Raw genomic sequence first — 20,422 nt, forward strand, 5'->3', positions numbered from 1 at the left:
CACATTATAAATTCGACCTAATGCGTCTAAGGAGGACCCTAGCCCTGCCCGTAGGTCTGTGCCGCCAGGCAGTCGCTAGCAGGGATCACTGGGATCCCGGCCCGCTGGCTGGCTGAGCTCCTGGCCTGGAGCCTCACATCACCAGGCTGGTCATTCCTCTCTCCAGGGACAAGTGACCCCGCCCGTGTCTCTCACACCGGCTGACTCGCTGCGCCGGGGGACGCTGCAGGAAGCCCCCAGGGGGCGGGGTGATCAATCCCCCTCCCCCGGGAGAGCTGCCTCCTGCCCACGAGCGAGACTCACCGGGCCAAACCCCTGCGCGCCCGAAAGGCGCCGCTGGTGCGATCCTGCCTGGGCGCCCCCTTGGTCGGTGCCGGCTGCCGGCCCCCGCCGCAGCTTTCCTCTCCCCTTCGCGTCCGGAGCTTCCCCGCCCCCGGTGCCTCTCCCCGCCACTGGCCACGGCGGAGCGCCCGCAGCCGGGCCCCGCTCCTGCCGCCCGGGGGCGCACACGCCGCTGTCCGGGCGCTGGGAGGGGAAGATCCCGGAGCCGGGGCCCCGCGCAGGGCAGCTGGGGGCCGGCCGGAGCCTCCCCCGCGGCGCCGCAGCGATGCGCCTGGCGGCGGTGGCTGCGCTGGGTCTGTGGCTGGGCTGGCTGCGCCGGGCGCCGGGCGAGACCTTCAGCTCCATGCTGAGCGTCCGGCAGGCGCTGGGCACCGAGCGGCGGCTGCTGCGGCACCTGGGAGCCTACCTGGAGGCGGAGACCCACCGGCTGAAGGACCTGCAGAGGTAAGTGGGCCAGCCCGGCGCGCAGCACCCGGAGAGGGGCCCCAACTGACCCTGGACCCTTTGGCTTTCCCGGCGCCCTGCCCTCCCAGGCTGACCCCCGATCCAGACACCCTCCCCGTCCGGCGGGGTCCGCAGCCCGATCCACCCCCGGACCTTGCACCTCGCAGCCTGGCTCTGCCTCGGGACCAGCTCCCAGCAGAGTCCGGATCAGCCTGGCCATTCAGACACGGGAGGGGCAGGCAGCTGGGTCAGAGAGCCCCCCGGTCTGCAGCCAGGACACGGACCCATGAATTTTCCCAGTGCTCAGCTGCCCCAGTGGGGTCCCCTCCGGCCCCTGGCGAAAGCACTTGGCTGGGCACAATCCCTCTCCTTGCAGAAGGGACCCACCCTGCCTGCCCGCCCCATCCCTTTCGCTCCGGTGCTGCTCCATTCGCTTCCATGGCAGGACGGCCGATCCAGCGGAGCCGCAGACCCTGGGTATTTCAGAAGGCGGCGCACTCCGCACCGGGAGGGGTCCAGGCCGGGAGCAGGACCCCATGGTGCTAGGGGCTGTACAAACAGAATGAAAGAGGGTCCCTGCCTCAAACAGCGTAATTTGAGGGCTGGGATTATCAAAAGCCCAACTCCCACTGAACGCAGGCACCTAACTCCCTTAGGCTTGTTGGTGATCCTGGCCTTTAGGCCACACTGGTTAGCAAGGAACCTGAGAGCATTTTGCGTTTGGTTTGCGTCTGTGTTCCTCGGTGTGCAAGCGCCTAGAGCGTCAGGAGAGACAAGTTTTAAATAAATCGATAAGACAGAAGAGAGAGTACCAGACGCCACAGGAGATGGGCTTTGTAGAATGATGGTTGTGTCTCACCTAGGGCTGGTCAGTTCGCAAAGCAAACACGGGAGGACCCAGCCAGGGATGTGCTAGCAAAGAGCATGTGTGGGGAGTGAAGGCATGGATGCAGATGAGCTTGTTGTTGTTATTAATGCTAGTTTGCAGTAGCAGCCGCTGTGTGCCAGGTCCTTTCCAGACACTTGAGAAGGATGGTCCCTGCTCGCAGTCCGAGGGTTCCCATGCAGGGAGGGCATGTGAGTGTGTGAATGAAATGTGCATGCCCAGGACTGTGTGTGTGTGTAACAGTCCATGTGTGCAAGTGAGCGAGCATGTGCAACCAGGATCATGTGTGTATGGCAGCACATGTGTGCGAGTGAGTGAGTGTGGCCAGGACTGTGTGTGTGCAACAGTACATGTGTGCGAGTGAGTGTGTGTGGCCAGGACTGTGTGTGTGCAACAGTACATGTGTGCGAGTGAGTGTGTGTGGCCAGGACTCTTTGTGTGCAACAGTACATGTGTGCGAGTGAGTGAGTGTGGCCAGGACTCTTTGTGTGTAACAGTACATGTGTGCGAGTGAGTGAGTGTGGCCAGGACTCTTTGTGTGTAACAGTACATGTGTGCGAGTGAGTGAGTGTGGCCAGGACTCTGTGTGTGTAACAATACATGTGAGCAAGTGTGTGCCCAGGACCGTGTGTGTGTAACAATACATGTGTGCGAGTGAGTGTGTTTTCACAGAGTTGAAGGCCGGAAGGGACCATTAGATCCTCTCACCTCTTGTCTGTCACAGGCTGTTCAATTTCACACCGATCCGCTCGTGGTACACCCAGGACTTTAATCAGACTAAAGCATTTCAGCCCCCAGGAGACTAAACTGAGTGCCACAGGGAGTGACCGAGGTGCTACCGATGTCCCAGACCCCTGCGGTAGCAGGGAATGGATTAGGTGAACTATGCCTAAACGATCCCAGCAGGTGAACCACCCGGCATTCTGCAGGGGAAGGTGAAAACCCCCCTGTTATTGAAGGGATTCAGGTTGTATTATTAATCGAGGGAGATCTATCCGTCTACACTGCAGCTGGAGATGTGCCTCCCAGCCAGGGTAGACAAACACGCCCTCGCGCTGCTTGAGCCCTGAAATACTCCTGCGGGAATTCTGCGCCAAAAAATTAAAAATGGTGCCTCAATATTTTAAAATTCTGCAAGTTTTATTTGTCAATAAAGAAATGTGGCTCCAGCGTGGCAGAGGGGAGCACAGGCCACTGGCGGCATTGAGGTGGACGATCACCCTGAAGCCCCCACCCCCTGCAGTACCGGGACTCGGCAGTGAAGCTGCACCTGACCCTGACGCAGTGCAAGGCCTGGGCCTGCCCCAGAAACACCCCGGGGCCCTGCCCCTCTGTGCCAGGTGCACCAGGTGTGGCTGGGCAGGCTCAACCCAGCAGGATCCAAGTGTGGAGAGGCTTAATGTGGGGGGATCCGGGTGTGGGGTGAGGGGTTTCTGTGTGGGGCAATCTGGGCGTGGGCGGCTCAGTGGGAGATCTGGGTGCACGGGGGCTCGTTGGGGGCTTCCGGGTGTAGGGGCAATGGGACTCTGCAGGGGATCCAGGTGATGGTGGTTGGGCTCAGAGGGGGGGTCTGAGTGTGGGGAGATGGGGCTTGGCAGGCGGGTCTGGGTATGTGGGGCTTAGTGGGGGGGTGTGGGTGCTGGGGCAGTGGGGCTTGATGGGGGTGGGGGTCCAGGTGCAGCTTGTTCGGGCTCAGAGGGATGGGGGTCTGGTGTGGGGGGCTTGTCAGAGGGGTCCAGGTGTAGGGGGGTAGGGCTTGTCAGAGTGAGGATTCAATGGGCATGCTTAAAGGGGGAGCCCAGCTGCTGCTGCGGGGATGCCCCATGCTGGGCTCCCCGTGTGATTCCCCAATCCCCTTTTCTTCTCCATCCCCCTCCCCTCACTCCCACATTCCCCTCCCCCTGCCCTATTCCACCACCCCTTCCTTCCCCACTGCCCTTCCCCCACCCCCTCCCCCGCTTCCCTCACTTCCCCCACATCCCTTACCCAGCCCCACCGTGGGCACGCTCCGTTGCACAGAAAACAGGAAGGCTCCCTGCACACAGAAGGGAGCAACAACCTGCACTTGCAGAAATCGGGGGGGGGCAGTGACACGTAACCCCGTGTGCCCCCGTATGCCTCACCTCTGTTTGAGGGGCAGTCCCCCCCCACCAAAAACCGTGCATATGGTCGCGCCCCCGCGCAGCTCCCCTGGCGTTTTCTGCGGGGAAATGCGGAAATTCTGCAGGGGGCATTTTGTGCGGGTGCGCGGAATCCCCCCAGGAGTAACTGAAACCGAGAGACAGGCGGCAGCCCCAGAATACAGACCCAGGGGGTCAGGTGGGCTTGTGCTCGGGCGGCAAGCCCAAGCCCCCGTGCGGCAACAGCCACACTCGTCCAGCCGCGTTCTGATCCAGCGAGCACGTGTCTGTCAGCGTCCACCCCGGCTCCCCCCAGCTGCCGTGTGGACACGCCTTGTGCGTTGGGGGCCTGCGAGGTGCCTCACCGAGCCCGGTGCTGGAATTTTTCTTTGTGTCGGCTGTTAACTGGAATAAAGGGGAAGCCCTTGTTTTACCTTACACAGGGCTTAGGACTCGTGATCGCCGGTCTGACAGTGTGTAAGTGTGTTTGTCCATGTTTGTATGTACAGTACATGCGTGCATATGAGTGTCCCATGTAAGTGTGCCAGTGAGTACGTGGATCAATGGGTACCTGCTTCTGTGTTTGTGCAAGTGAATGGGGATGTATATACGTTGGCATCGGTGTGTGTGCAGCATGCATATGTAGGGGTGTGCATGTGACTGACCCTGTGTGTGTGTGTGTACGTGGACTACCAGGCTCACTGGACAAACTCGCTGTCAGAGCTGCCGTGTTTGTTGCTCAGTCTTACCATGCATCTGCGCTGACCCAGCTGGGCCGGACAGGAGTCAGCAGCAGGGCACTTACATTGCTCATTGCTACTGTGGGTAACAATGGGGGTGAGAGGCTATACATGCAAAGGTCCAAGCCTATTCCTGGTGCAAGCAGGGCCATGCCACTGCAATCAGGGGTGAAGCTGTGCTGAAGGACCTGCTTGGGTGGCCCCTGGTCTTGTTTACACTGGTGTAAATGTAGAATGACTCCAATGAAGTCACTAGAGTTACGCCGAGGTAAAACTGATGTAAGCAAGAGGAGAATCAGGACTAAAAACTTCCCAAGTCATCCGTAGTGCAGAAGAAATCTTTGCCCAGGAAACCCAGAGTCTGAGCATTGTGCAATAATCCTTTCCTTTCTTTGCTAACTAAGAAGGAGTCCCCCATCCCACATCAGCTCCATCAGCCTGAGGCTGCGTGGTGGAAAGCCTCCCATCCCAACAATGGAGCATTCAGCTGTTCTGCGGTTTCCTGCATGGAGCAGTTAAATGTCTGGAAACAAAAGCACATATTGGGAATGATGTATTTCTTTACCAATGAACCTTGTGGCCTTATTTGTAACAGACACGGAGCGGGTCATATGCATGTCTGCGGAACCTGGCCCCCAAATACACCAGCTTTTCCACCAATAACAAACATGACTAAATCCCTCAGAATTGTTGCTCTAACGTGTGAAATAACAAAGTGGGACTTGGTCAGATTGGCAGCAGGGTCAGATCTGCAGCCCCAGGCAGGGGGATAACATGGGTATCTAGCGTTATCCTAATTCACGCTTACAGAAATGTGGTGGGAGGGATATTAAACCTCATGCTTCTGTGCATAAGCCAATGAGGCAAATTGTCCCACAGCTCCTCCTGGTGTGGGGTTTTTACCCCTTCCTCAAGAATCTGATGTTGGCCACTGTCGGAGACAGAATATTCCTGTGCTCCTGGAGATTTTCCCAGCTCCCTAATTGCCAACCCCAATCATTCAAAACTCATGAATCAGCCTCTCCTCCTCCCCTGCAAAATAATCATGAGACTCAAAACAATACATTTTGCGTCATTTCATTTGAGCCTTTATCGGCCATGTTTTCAAGCTTTGCTCTGATATCGTGAGAGCTAGAAAGTTACATTAAAATAAAAAGCATCTCTCATGATCCCATGACACCGGGAGCTGGGGCTTTGAGACAAACCCCACACAGTGTGAGATGGGGGATCAAATCATGAGAGTTGGCAAGTTGAATGGGTTCTGTGAGTCATAGATTCCAAGGCCAGAATGGACCATTGTGATCATTTAATCCAGGGGTGGCAAACTTTTTGGCCAGAGGGCTACATCTGGGTGGGGAAATTGCATGCAGAGCCATAAAGGTAGGGCTGGGGCAGGGAGTTGGGGTGCAGAAGGGAGTGCGGGGTGCAGTGTGCAGGAAGGGGCTCAGGGCAAGGGATTGGGGCGGATGAGGGGTGTGGGGTGTACGAGGGGGCTCAAGGAAGGGGATTGGGGTGCAGGAGGGGGCTCAGGGCAGGGGGTTGGGGTGAAAGAGAGGTGCGGGGTGCTGCGGGGTTTGGGGTGCAGGAGGGGTGCGAGGTGCAGCAGGGGGCTCAGGGGGTTGGGGTGCAGCAGGGGGTTCAGGGCAGGGGGTTGGGGTGTGGGGTGCAGGAGAGGTTCAGGGTGCGGGCTCCGGTGGCAGCGGCATGCACTGGGGCCAGGTTAGGCTCCCTGCCTGCCTGCCCTGTCCCCATGCCGCGCCGCTCCTGGAAGTGGCTGGCACCACGTCCCTGCGGCCCCTGAAGGAGCAGGGGCAGAGGGCTCCATGGGCTGCCCTCACCTGTGGGTCACTCCCCTACAGCTCCCATTGGCTGGGAACGGGAAACCTTGGTATGTTATGGTATTGCTGTGTCAAGGTTGGGTGCAGCCTCACCGCTGAGTCCATGTCCCGGGGGGGAGCTGCACAGTGATTTCCCACCACTGTAGAACCAGTGGCCTGTGCTCCCCAATGCCAGGCTGGAGCCTCCACATTTATCGGACAAATAAAATTTGCAGAATTTTAAAATATTGTGCACAGAATTTCTAATTTTCTGGCGTAGAATTCCCTCAGGAGTATCCTTTGCATTTGACTGGAGATGGGCACAATCTATGGATCTAGATTTCAATCACAAAGGGAGTTTGGCTCTGGGGCTTTGGTTCATCCCAGTATAATGAAAGGGGCCATTTGTAATATACCCAGTTCCAGGTTTAAATTTTGTACCAGCCCAAAGCTGAATGGTGTGCAGACCTGGGGGGTTCCTTCTGGCCCCTCTGACTGGCCAGGTGACACACTCCAGTCATCATTGCTCATGGAGGAGTCAGGCTGTAGGTTCAACATGTGACTCCTGACACAGAGGCATTTACTGCAGGGAGTCAATCTCAGGATTGGGTTTGAGCTCAGGAGTCTAATAATGAGGGCAGTGGAAAATACCTTTTTATGAGGATGGGTCACATGACTAACATCTGGAATGACTCAAGCTCTAGGTGCCATTTTATGGCTTTTCCCCCTGCTCTGCTGAGCACAACAGAAAATCTAAAGTTAGATCCAAGCTGAAGTCAAAGCAGGGATCTGGGGCTCGGGTATCTGTGAGCTGGACAATGGGGCTGGCCATTGCAACTGCTGATATGCCCATGGAAAAGACAAAGTACCAGGCACCACAAGCTCACTTGAGCAGCAGGAAGTGACCCCTCCCATCCCTTGCATTTCTGAGTGGGTTTGATCTGAACTCAAGCAGAGGGGAGCCGGGGGAATGAAAGTCGTTAGAGATGTTAGCTTATCCCCATCCTGCTCGTTCCCGCTACACACGGTGTCCTCCAGGGCTTAGTAAGAGCAAGCTCTGTTCTTGTTATCAAAAGAGAGATACCCAGATCCACCAGAGCACCGCCCTTCCTGCAGCTGAGTTGGCAGGACCTGCCCATCTGACCCCTGCTTTGTCCTGTCTAGTTTCAACTGATGGCGCTTCCCGCGAGCCACCATCCCTCAGTCTTTCCAGATCTCACTGCTGAGGAGTTTCCCCAGCTCCGTGCTCCCCGGCCCGTCGCCCAGCCTGCTGCAATGGGCCGTGCTGGCTGGTTCCAGTGTCTCTGAGGGATTGCCCTGCTCATGCCTTCCAGGTTTTACAACAAGGTGCAGGATTTGCACCAAGGAGCCGGGGGCTCTGCAGCAAACCCGTTACTCGCCTACACGCTGATCAAGAGGCTGCAGTCTGATTGGCTGAATGTGGTGCACAGCCTGGAGGCCAGCGAGAACACCCAAGGTACCGGAGAGGGGCCTGTGCCGAACCCACAGCTGCCACGTACCCACAGCGCTTGACCTGCTTCGAGTCAGCAGATGAGCGCAATGGGTGGGATTCACAGAGGTATTCAAGTGCCTAATTCCCATGGATCCCAATGGAAGTTAGGCACCTACATGCCTTTGTGAATCTCTCACCATGTGTCCAGAGGAGCTGGGGCTTGGGGCTAGAGGTTCAGCTGGTGTCACCGGGCCTGGATCCATCTCCCCCATGTAGAGATAATGAGGGGGATGCTCAAGGGAGGGATTGAAAGTGGGAGGGAATGAGGGAGGAGGGGAAATTGGGAGCGGGAGGAAGGTGATGGCCAGGAAGAAGAACAAGGCGAGGAGAGGAAATGGGAAGGGAATAACAGGAGACAATGTGGGGGGTCAGTTATGGGGGACAGAGAGGAGTAAGAGCAAGGGGCACAAGCTCGGGCAGGCTGCGTACCCATGGATGGGCAAACACGGGGAAGTTCCCATTTGTTCGGCACTGAAATGCTTTCGGATGGCGTTTCAGGGGAAGCCCCTTCTCCATGAATCCCTCCTTGGCTCCAGCCAACGGAAGCACTTAGCTGGGCACTGGCGAGCCGTTCGCCGCCACCCAGCTGACGCTCCCCCCCCGTCACTGACATTACAGCGCTCAAGAATGGCTACACGCAGGTGGAGAAGGACCTGCCCGAGTTCGAGGACTTAGAGGGAGCAGCGCGGGCGTTGATGAGGCTGCAGGATGTCTATGCTCTGAGTGTGAAGGGGCTGGTGAAAGGTGTGTTCCAGAGAGCCAGCGGCACCCACCTCCCTGACATCTACAGTCCCAGGCAGCTCTTCCCGCTCTCCGCTGATGACTGCTTCCTCGTCGGCAAGGTGAGGGGGAGCCGTGGGGCCAGCACTCCAGGGGCATGGGCAAGAGGGTTACCAGGCTGTCACTCAACCTGTGCGTAAAAGCATCTCCTATGGAACCGTCTGCGGGGACAAACTCTAGCCACTAGAGGGGGACAAAGAGCCAGGCTGCTTTAACGTGGGTTGCACGTATCTCATGAAGGCTGGTGGGGGCACTGACTGCAGTGGCTTGAAGTCCCTGTGGGTTAGTAAGAGCACCCAGGTCCATCAATGCCCTGCCCCTCCTCAGCTGATGGGACAGGACCTGCCCACCTGATCCCTACTCAGGGCAGCCACGGAAGACACCAGTGAAATGACGGGTAGCTAGTCCACATGCAGGGGCTCCAGCCCTTGGCCGGGCTGGAAGTTGGAGCCAGGCCGTTGTAAGAGCTGCCCGGGGGCTGGGGTGCCCAAGAGCAGCTTTTGGCCCGTGTCCCCACCCTCTGGGGCATGCTGCCCAGGGCAGGTGGAGAGTCCGGGGCTCCCTGCATGGTTCTTGCTACTGCCTGGCTCTGGCTTTTGGCCTGGCCAGGGGCAGGACCTCAGGGGGAAGAGGAGCAGTAGGGGGCGGGGCCTCGTGGTGAAGGGGGCTAAGGCCCACCTCAGGCCTCCTCCCCCACTAGGAAAAGGCTGATGCCTCCAGCAGGCACAGAGCAGCACTGTCGGGAATCCAGACAAACGATGGAAGTCCCCCTGGAGCACACCCCACTGAGCATCAGGGGCTGGTACCAGGAGATGCAGCATTAGCAGGAGTCAGCCTAATATAAGCCACACAGAGCAGGTGTTGGGACCAGAATGTGAATGCTGTGACCAGAAGGGAGTTACGTCCCTCGTCAGTATGCCAGGCCGGATACGGTGCTCTGACGCCGCTGTGTTCACGTCACGCTGTCACAAATTCAGAGCTCGCTTTGCTACGAAAGGCTCCACATGTGATTTAAATAAAGGGCATGCCATACACAGCGTACGCCGCCTTCCCTGGGGCCTGTTGGCCCGGAGCAAGTATCGCCCTTTGAACCAAATACAGCAGCACCGGCACCCCAGGGAGCCCCAGTCCCAGCGGTGAGAGCTAAGCCAGGTTCCCATCTGAGCTCCCCCAGACAAAGCTGGGGGCCCTGAACTCAGGTGCGCACGCTGGAAGCGAGTGCTGAATGCCTCTGTCAGAAAGAGCTGGGACTCTCTCTGTTCTAGCCCAGAATTTCTTTACCCCAAGGGAGCACCAGCCGCAGCATCAGGAGACCTGGGTTCTAGTCTCAGCCCTGCCATGTGAACTCGGGTGAGGCACTTTACCCCACTGTGCCTCCGTCTGTCCAGCTATGAAATGGGAACAATCAGACTTGCCTTGCCAGGGTGACAGTCCCTGGATGTTGTAAAGTGCACAAATATGAGAGGGGTCGCCGTGTTAGTCTGTAGCCACAAAAACAACGAGGAGTCAGGTGGCACCTTCAAGACTAACAGATTTATTTGGGCCTAAGCTTTCGTGGGTAAAAAAAAACCTTCTTCAGATGTATGTGACCGTGATCATTCAGGGGAAATTATGAAGTTACAGTGATAAGAAATTACACTGGATATTTCTTTCCTCAAATATTGCAAGCGAGACCCTTTCTGACTCATCTCTTAGACATTCCTGGCAGACAGTGACAGCAAGCTCTGCGATCCTGTTTCATGCAGTCACACCAGGGAAGGAGACGCCTGGTCCCGATCTCTGACTGTGATTAATTACAACATTCTGGGAGTTCAGTTATAGCCCGGAGAACAGGTTTTCTCACTGCCTGGGGCTATAGGAAAGGAAGAGCTGGGACAACAGAGACCGTAACTCAGATTTCCTGATTTCTTTTTCCCCTCACCTTTTAGGAGAACTCCACATTCCCTTCAGTAGATCTAGGGCACACAGGCGATCGTTCAGCTGTTACAAAGTGCTAATCAATTAATTAAGCCCCACAACCTGAAAACAGGTATACTGTGGATGTGCTGAGACCACTGCCTGTCATGATGGCCAATACTGTCTCACTGTTTCTGTGTATTCCCCAGGCTGTCTGTATTTACCTGTTGTCTCTTCTTGACTTATACTTAGGTTGTGAGCTCTTTGGAGCAGTGATTGACTTTTTGGCCTGTGTTTGTAAAGCATCTGGAACAATGGGCTATGACTGGGGCTCCTACATGCTATGAAAATACAAAATAATCATAATTAATAACAACGCCCTTGGGAATTAGGTTAAGTATCACTTGTCCCCATTTACAAAGGATGCAACTGAGTCATAGAGAAATTAAGTGACTAGCCCAAGGACACACCACAAGTCATTGGCAGAACTAAAAGAACCTTGAGGACCTGAGCCCAGGCCCTCGCTCTAACCACTAGACTATACATGAACTATCAGCATAGAAAACACAAATAAAGTGCTGGACAAATACATTTACGCTGGTGAAGAGCAATCATTGTAATGTCACTGCAAAACTATCACTTGTTTGGATAATGAATCTCAAACACTGTTGCCAGTTCTTGCATATTTATGAGCCCCGGCTCCAGCAGTCCTGTGGTGTCAAGTGAAAAATTTCAGCTTTTGTTGAACAAAGTAAGTTTCTAGCCCTCACGTTTGCCAAGGAGAGGTTGGAAACATGACCCCCTAACAGGTCAAAACCCAGAAGGCCCATAAAAAAGGATCCCAAGTGTATTGTGGTTCAAATCTTATTATTTTTAAGATTATCTCATGATTTTTTGCAGCCAGACTCACCATTTTGTGGGGCTGGCCAGGCCAGATACTGTCCAAACCCCCCAGTCGCCAGTTCTGAAAATGTTCTGTGTTGTTTTGAACACGGCAAATGGTTCAAATCTCAACTACGCCCCACCCCCCCAAATACTTTAAAAAATGCAGTTGGCGAGACAGCAAAGGAGCAGGGGGAAAATAACGGGAGGAAGACTAAGGGCTGGTCTGCGCTGACATTGGCATAGCTACCTCCCATAAGGGGTGTGGATTTTTCGGGAGACGGAGCCGTGCCACTAGCCCCCAGTGTAGACAGCGCTAGGGTGACGGAAGAATTCTTCCGTCAGCCCAGCGACTGCCTCGCAGGGAGGTGGATTACCCGCGCCAGCCGGAGAACCCCTCCTGTCAGCGCAGGTAGTGTCTACTCTGAAGCACTCCAGCTGTTCCACTGTAGCATTTTAAGTAGCTGAATTTACAGCAATCCATGCTTAGCCTCTGATAGTCCTTAACCTGGATGGAAAGGTCACTACGGGCAATTATCGCTAACTGGATTAGCCCCAGCAGCAACGTAACATGAGCTATGCCCTAATGGGAAAGGGGGCCCACACTCCCAGGCAAGGACATTATTTGGGGTCCCACCCTGCATGTCTGACTGAGCCACTAGCCCCCTTGTAAGCAGTGGTGCTAAGATGCTCAGGGACAGGCAAAACTATCACTGGGGAGAGAAAGCTGGTCATGGGGATAAGGCACTAAACAGGTACTCAGGATATGTGGGTTCAGGTCTCAGCTGGGCCACAGGTTTCCTGTGTAATACTGGGCAAGTCACTTAACCTCCCGGTTCCCCTATGTATAAAAGGAATGTATAAAATATGGAAAAATCCTAACTCTTATCCAGCACTCTTCCTCTGTAGATCTCAAAGTGTTTTGCAAAGGAGAGCAAAATCATCAACCCCTTTTTATGCCTGGAGAAACCGAGGCACAGAGCAATGACGTGACTTGCACACCAGGCCCGCGGCAGAGCGGCAAATAAAAGTCAGCTCTCCTGAGTCCCAGCCCAATGCTCTATTCACTAGGCCACGCTGCCTCGCAGGAAGTAACAATATGTCCTGTGTCTGTCTTGCCTATGTAGATTGCAAGCTCTACAGGGCAAGGGCTGCCTCTTACTATGGGTCTGTACAGCACATTGCAGAATGGGGCCCTGATCGCAACTGGAGAACAAATAACAATAAGATAACTAGCATGGAGTCGGATCAGGGGTGCATTTGACCCACTGATTTCTGTGTGAGCTTTGCTGAGCTGCCGCACTGAGACCAAGCTGTGTTATAACCCAGCCCATGGACGCGTTTCCTTCCCCTCCTCCCTGCCCCACCACTCCATGCCCCGCTCCAGCCCTCAGGGTGGACGCGGCATCTCGTCTGATACCTTGCAGGTGGCGTACGACATGGAGGATTACTACCACTCCATTGCGTGGCTGGAGGAAGCCGTCAGCCTCTTCCGCGTCTCCTACGGGGAGTGGAACACAGAGGACGAGGGCAGCCTCGAGGACGCGCTGGACCATCTGGCTTTTTCCTATTTCAAGGCGAGTCCGTGGGGCCAGCCTTCACCTGCCTGGCAGGGCTGTGTTCCAGATCTCACTGAGCTAGAAACATGGGCAGCTGGCAGCAAAAGCCTGTCGTGCTGTTTCTGTTGGGTAACGTGAGGGGCTCTCCATTGGGTGCGTATGGAAACAAGACCTGAACCAACACCCCAGATCCAAACACCTGGGTCCAGCTCCTGGACTCTGACTAGGGAGCACACAGACTGGGAGTGTGTGTGTTGGGGGGGGGGGGGGGGGGGCTTCAGTCATGTCTTTAAACCACCTCTGTGGTCTCCTAATCCTGGGCCACCTGTGCACAAGTCAGTGATCACCAGGACTCGCTGGCCACGCCTCCTTTTTCCTGGCCACACCTTCTATTCCAGCACATAGGAGGAGGTCCTGGCTGTATGCCCAGGAGATCCCCCTATGCTGGGCTGACCCCACCCCACCCCACAGGGCTGACTACCCCAGGATCAGGACATTTTGCACCAGCAGCCAAGCGTACAGCAGCTGCAGCCCAGGAGAGGGTCTGGCCTTCAGGGATTTGGGTCACTGGGATTCCAAACCCGGATCTGGCTCTGAATTTTGTAGCTGGCTCCTATCTTTATAGCAGGGTGAAATGAAAGCTGGATCTGTCCTCCCCAGACTGTGCGGGGTTTGGGGGCCACAGCGGAGCTGAACGCTGCAGCACAGACCCATCTCTGGTGGCTTTGCTTATTTGTGCATCAGTCCCAGGTTCACCTCCCCACCCACACCGGCCCCCTCATCCCACTCAGTAACAAGCTACCCTGCAGGCAGCCAGAGCTTGTGCCCTTTGTCTGCCGGCCAACTCCCCTCCCCCCATTTCCTCGAATAACAAAACTCTTGTTTCATCTCATTCATTTCCCTGCCTGCTCTGGGACTGCGGCTGGTTTGCTCAGGCGCCTCCTGCTGGCTGAGCAGTGTGTTACCGTGCGTGGAAGGAAGCCCCTTCTGCTGGCATCCTATCTGCCCCTGCAGCCAGCATGGACGCTGTCTCTGAGCCTCTAAGCCACTAACTCCCCAAATCCCTCCCCAGCCCTGCTCCAGTGACTGCAATTGACTGAATGTCCGGCAGTAAGCTGCTGGTACCGTGGGAATCTCATCCTGGCGGGCCAGAATGACTCAGCCTCAAATACTCTGTCCGGGGCAGGCTCCCTCCCTCGTCCCACTTCCAGCTACCGCGAGCAGCAGCTTGGCTGTCTGGCTGTCGCTACGCTGCTCTGCTTGATTCAGGCCCGGATAAGCTGGTGTGATGCAGGGCTTGGGCCCCCAGTGATGGCAGACGGTGGTGATGATGCAAGGTGTCAGCATGGCCTGCTCTCTGGATGGACCCGCAGCCAAGCCACACTGCTCCAGAAGTGGGTGGTGCTGGCTGGAGAGGGGGTATGGCCAGAATGCCCCTGTGCCAGCCTCCACCGGGCAGCTTCTAATGGCACCCAATCGCTGATCAAAGCTGGTGGGATCCTTAGGGGAAGCGTCTTCCCCACCCTGCCCAGGGCACCAGGTGCATGTGCACGCAGGGCCCGATCCAAAGCCCGATGAAGCCAACAGACCCGCCCGCCCCCACATTGATTTCAGTGGTGCTTTGGTTCAGACTCGTCGCCGTTATGACTCTGAATCAGCCTGAGCCGTGATGCTCGGATCAGAATCAGAACTCGGAGCGCGCTCGTATGCATCCCCTGGCACTGACGACACCAGTGATTCCTACAGCTGATCTGGCTTTGTTTGTGCCTGAGGTTTGTGCCCGTTTTTCTGGTGCATGGTGGGAGCCGAATAGGAGCAGGGGGCAGGGGATCCTGGCTTGAGCAAATGCAGACGGGACGCCCATTGCACCAGGGACACCCATGTTTCCTCTCTCTCTCTCTCTCCCCTAGGCAGGAAATGTTTCTCATGCCTTAAGCCTCTCCAGAGAGTTTCTTCACTACGGTATGTGATTGTCAGTGGGAAATCAGTGACTTTTCCCTCCGCTCTGGGTGAAAAACTGCTTTTCATTGAAACCAGGGGTTCTCCAGCGGTGGCCCATGGAGCCCCTTCCCCATGCTGTGCAGTATATAACGGGCTGGCAAGGAAGCACAGGGGGGAGGGCTGGAAAGGGCGGGTCCAGGAGAGCAGCTCTTTCCTACACGGCAGGCTGTAAAACTCCAAAATTGCTGAGCTAAATGAGCACCAGGTTTATAGACCAGCTGCGCTGAGCTCATGCTCACCGCAACTGAGGTGTGAGGAGGCAATTCACCCCTGCCCCAAGTCTGGGGTAGCCAGGGCCAAACTGGCTTCAGGTGCAAGTTAGAGCAGCCCCAGGGTTGCTTTAACCTAGGCAGCCTGCACCGTTCTGTCACACCAGCCTGGCTGCAGTGTATGGTCCAGGTTCTGGCCCAGTCCCCAGGCAATCCACCGCTGCCTGATGAAGGCAGCATTCATTCTCTTTGCACCACTGGAGTGGCACTTAACTCACTTAACAACCTTAACTCAGGCTGCAGATCAGGCCCAAGGATTTATTGGTCTCTCTTGCGTATCTAGCTGCTAGATGCTTTTCTAAGTGCCTGAAAATTGTTACCAGCGTCGGTAAACTTCGTAACCAACCGGCCAGTGTGTGTGTGCACCACTGACCTCTGCTAGCTAGAATTACAACTGCTCCATGGTATCCTATAGAGTCAGGTGATAGAGGCCCCACTTTAGCTCAAGTGGCCCAGGGTAGGGCTTTCAGAGCAGAAGGATCTGAGTTCTGTCCTCACTCTCCCCATGAAATTCAGTTTGGCCATGGGACACAGCATGGCATTGGTGACAACCAGGAAATCTCTTAGTGACTGTGGATTATAGATTTTAATTAAGGACAGAAGGGACTGTTGTGATCATCGAATCCAGGGGTTCTCAAACTGTGGGTCGCAAGGTTATTATGTGGGGGGTCGTGAGCTGTCAGCCCCACACCTGGTGGGGCTCTGGCTGTCAGCCCCATTCATGGTGGAGAGCCGGAGCCCCTCCCACCCAGCTCCACCCCCAGCCCTGCTCCACCTCCAGCATTTAAGCTAGTGTTTAATATAAAAAATGTGTTTTTAATTTATAAGGAGGGTTGCACTCAGAGGCTTGCTGTGTGAAAGGGTCGCCAACATAAAATGTTTGCGAACACTTATCTAATCTGATCTCCTGCATAGCACAGGCCAGAGGACATCACCCAGTCATTCCTGGGTCAAGCCCATAACCTGTGTCTGAACTAGCCTGTGCCTTTAAGAAAGACAGCCAGTCGTGACTTTAAGGCCACAAGTGATGGAGGATCCACCACGATCCTTGGTAAATTGTTCCAGTGGAATGAGTTACAATCTCCTCTGGTGTTATTTGGTGAGAGAGACAAACTTTTGAGCTTTCGAGCTTGTGTCTCTCTCATCAACAGAAGCCGGTCCATTGAAAGATACGACCTCACCCTCCTTGTCTCTCTAATATCCTGGGACTGACACGGCTACAACGACGCTGAGTGATTTTACTTGTATTTCAGCAAATAGGGACAGAGCAGACGAAGGAATAGCTGTTAAAACGCTATGAAAGCCGACAGATGAACTCCGTCAGTGGTGCCCGTGTCCACGGAGCATCGAAGCACTACCAAAGCCACCTGCCGAGGGCCAGGGTAACGTGCCTATGCTGTTCCCCACAGATCCCAGCAACAAAAGAATCGCTAGGAACGTCCTTAAGTATGAAAGGTTCTTGGTGGAAAGTCCAGAGCGCGCCACGGCCGAGGTGGGCCTGCAGAGGCCGAATGTGACTCACCTGCAGACTAGAGACCTCTATGAAGAGCTGTGCCAGACTCTGGGGTCACAGGTATGGAGCCTTGAGCCTTCCTGTGGGGCTAGGGGGTGACGGTGAACGAGACTCATTCACGTCCTCTTGCCCAGGACGGCCCCGGTGTGTGCCTCACACCTGCCCAGACAGTCCTGGCTGAGGGTGTTGTGACACATCTGCTAGTGTAACCCGCGGGTCGGTGTTTGTTGTGTGCCCGCCTCTGTGCCTCTCTCCCAAGGGTTTGGGGCTGGTCCAGCCCCCAGCGCTGGAGCCTGGCTCTAGACTCAGGCCTTTGAGTGCTGCAGGTCCCCTGCTCCGTCTCTGTAGTTAGCCCGGCTGTGGCTGGTGGCCGTCAGGCGAGAACCGGAGGGAGGCCCAGCAGGCCCCCAGTAGCCATCACATAATAGCCGCTTTGGGTCACTGTCAGCCTAGGCCAGGTTTGAGCCGATATCCCTGAGCTGACTGGCTCTGTGACCCATTCTCAGCCCCTGGGATTCTAGCTCCTGCAGGCGAAGCCTTTGCAGACCTTGTCAATTCTAAGCACCATCCTGCTGGGAAAGAGGGAGCATGTGGCTCCAGGGCACCTGAAGCTGCCCCTCTCCCCAGCACTAGATGAGGTTCAGTCCCCTGTAAGCTGGAGTCTCCCGCCGTCTCCTCACACATTCCCTGGGCTGGTTCCCTTTCAGCCAACCCAGTATCAGATCCCAGCCCTCCATTGCTCGTACGAGACGAACGACAGCCCCTACCTGATCCTCCAACCGGTGAAAAGAGAGCTGCTCCGGCTGCAGCCGTACGTAGCCCTGTACCACGACTTCGTTAGCGACCTGGAGGCGGAGAAGATCAAGGGGCTTGCAGCTCCCTGGGTGAGTTCATCAAACAAGGCTCCTTGCAGACCTAATGCACACACATGTCCTCATACAGCTCTATGGGGAAGAGAAACACCTTTCCATGGCAAGGGGGGAGGGGATGTCATCTGAATGCAGTCAAATGGGAGCGTCTGGACGGCTAGAGGTGGGTCTGAACCCCATCCACGCATCCAAAGAAACCCACGAGATAGTTCAGCACTCAGTCAGGCCTTCATGACTCCAGCCCCCAGCTACACCTATACCTGCACCCGGTAATGGGATTTTAGCCTTAAGTGGTAGGGGCTTGTTCCTTCCATGCCGAAGGACGTGGATCCGAGCCGCACTGCAGCCGAGAGCTGGGTGAAGCGTTTTTCAGGACTGGGTGTGTTTCTAGAAGATCTGCTTTAGTTTAGCCAGGTATTGCGACAGGGAAGTTCTCTGGCCTGTGCTGTGCAGAGTTGTTGTAGCCGTGTTGGCCCCAGGATATGAGAGAGACACTGGGGGTCAGGTCATATCTTTTATTGGCCCAAGTTCTGTGGGTGGAAGAGACAAGCTTTTCAGCTCCACAGAGCTCAGTGGTGGCCTTAGAATCTGTGAATCTAGCTAAGTTCCTCAACACAGAAGCCATCTTAGAAACATGAACAACTGTCTGGCTTAATATTCTGGTGGGCATGTTCACGGCCTGGCTGCCTGCACCGATTGCCAGCTCACCACTTGGAAGAGGGACGAAATTCACTAGGGATCGTACAGCAGCGTGAGATTGTCGGGCGGCTCGTTCTTTAGGAGGGCAGGGAGCTAGTGGTGGATTGTCTCCCAGCCAGAGGAACGCGAGGAAGACGCTGCTATCCCGAGGTAACAAAAAGAGAGGGACGGAACCATCCGCTCCTCAGCCCCGCGTTTAAACGGTTTGTTCTGAAGTAAACCGCATGCCTTTAGCTGCCTCTCTGGGCTCCCGGAGGAAGACCTGGTGCCTTGGTACTGGAGCAAAGCGGCCCACGGGGAAGTTAATAACTGAATCCAGGACTGACAAGTCGTCAGTGCTGTAGGCCTGGGACTGTACGAGAGCCACCCAAGCTCAGCCTCTTGCTGGGCCCAGCTCTCCTCTCTCTCCCACTGTCTGGTATGTGCTGAGTGGCTCATCGCGGCACTCGCGGGGCCTGCCCCGTTACAGGGAGGACTGTGCGGGTTGCAGCTCAGCTGGTGGCCAGCCTTCCATCCCCTCCTCCCACGGCCACGGCTACACCTGAGCCTCAGTGGGGAGAGAACTTGCCGGGCCGGCGATGCCAGCCAGCGGCGCAGCAGCAGGCGGCTCGGTGCCTGGCTCTCACTGGCTGGCTAATAGCACCCCAGCTTGGATCCCCACTTTGTGGGCCCCATCCCGGCGCAAAGCCTGAATGCACGGATCCATAGCTCCTGCCTCAATCCACCTGGGAGTGTAGGTGCCTGTCGGCCTCCCCATGCGGCTGCAGGTCCCATATTTGTTACGTCCCCTGACTATCTCGTGTGCTCTCGTCTCCCTGTTGCTCAGCTGCAGAGATCAGTGGTTGCCTCAGAAGAGAAGCAGCAGAAAGCCGAGTACCGGATAAGTAAGAGGTAATTAACCCCTCGCCCCCCCACCAACATTTGGGCGCCAGGGTTCTCACAGCTGGAATTTCATGCCCTGTCTGCCCCGTCTTATTGTTAATCATATTACAGCAGTACCTAGAAGGCCCCCGACTAGAGCAGCGTCCCATTGTGCTAGGTGCTGTACAAACACACCGCGTACGTCTACACTGCAATGGGGGGATTGCAGCACGTGTGGACCTGGCTGAGCTAGCTCCGGTCCCAATAGTAATGAAGCTGCAGCAGCACGAGCTCGCTGCCCGATTATGTACCCAGGCTCCCTGGAGAGCTTGTACTGGGGTGGCTAGTCTGTGCTGCCTTGGCTTCACTGCTATTGGTACCCAAGTGACAGCTCCAGTTGTGGGAGAGGGATAGCTCAGTGGTTTGAGCATTGGCCTGCTAAACCCAGGGTTGTGAGTTCAATCCTTGAGGGGGCCAGACTTAGACCATCTGGGGCAGAGTGGGATGGCCAAGGACTCCCTGACAGGAAACAATGAACAGTACTGAGGCCTCTGCTATCACCTCTCACTAGGAACTGGGAACTTCTGTGTCCCAGGGTGCGTCTACACTGGAGCTGGGGGGGGGCAATTCCCAGCTTGAGGGGAGGGCCTGCGCTTGCGCCAATCGAGCTAGCGGCCGCTTCTATTTTTAGCACACTAGCTCAATCAGAGCTAGGGCAGGTAAGGTCGCTCCAGCGGGAAACTGCACCTCTGGCTCCAGTGTCCACGGTCCCGTGATGACGCAAAGCGAGGTGAGCAAACAGCTGTGAGATGGGACTGATACTGACCAATTTCCGATGGGAGGGACATTAGACCATTCTCACCTTAGGCTGGGTTTCAACCAGTATCGTCGGAGTGCGGGGCTGCGGATCCCATTCCTGGTCTCCGAGTTCCCCTGCAGTGACAGGCTTTTCAGTGCCGCGGGAAGAGAATGTATGGCTGGAACTCAGACGGTCGCTTGCTGGGGAAACTTCGCTGAGACAGAGAGGACAGTTATCCTGGCTCCCTGCAGAGGAGGAAAGAGTTAAATCCAGAATCCAGGCACGGGGTAGTGATCCCAGTAAAATATTTCCAGGCTCAGCCTCCCAGCCTCATCCCCAGACGCCCCGTTGAATGGAATTCCATTCCCAGGCCCAGAGCCAGATGGGGAGGGTAACTTTTAACCCCTGCAGCTCCAGGGGGCTGCTAAAGAA

General features: G+C 55.9%; 1 protein-coding gene across 1 annotated transcript in view; it reads left to right on the forward strand.

The window, feature by feature from the left end:
• The first annotated feature begins 607 nt into the window (after positions 1–607).
• The window catches only part of P4HA3 (prolyl 4-hydroxylase subunit alpha 3), a 31,630-nt gene continuing 11,815 nt past the window's right edge, over positions 608–20,422 (forward strand). Inside the window, exons 1-8 of the mRNA XM_077841746.1 lie at positions 608–786; positions 7,684–7,826; positions 8,481–8,704; positions 12,848–12,997; positions 14,890–14,941; positions 16,659–16,822; positions 17,470–17,646; positions 19,157–19,221. Of these exons, the coding sequence (XP_077697872.1) occupies positions 608–786; positions 7,684–7,826; positions 8,481–8,704; positions 12,848–12,997; positions 14,890–14,941; positions 16,659–16,822; positions 17,470–17,646; positions 19,157–19,221 (1,154 nt within the window). The remainder of the gene's footprint in view (positions 787–7,683; positions 7,827–8,480; positions 8,705–12,847; positions 12,998–14,889; positions 14,942–16,658; positions 16,823–17,469; positions 17,647–19,156; positions 19,222–20,422) is intronic.

The sequence above is a fragment of the Eretmochelys imbricata genome, chromosome 1 (assembly GCF_965152235.1).
Source record: "Eretmochelys imbricata isolate rEreImb1 chromosome 1, rEreImb1.hap1, whole genome shotgun sequence".
In the NCBI taxonomy this organism is placed as follows: Eukaryota; Metazoa; Chordata; order Testudines; family Cheloniidae; genus Eretmochelys; species Eretmochelys imbricata.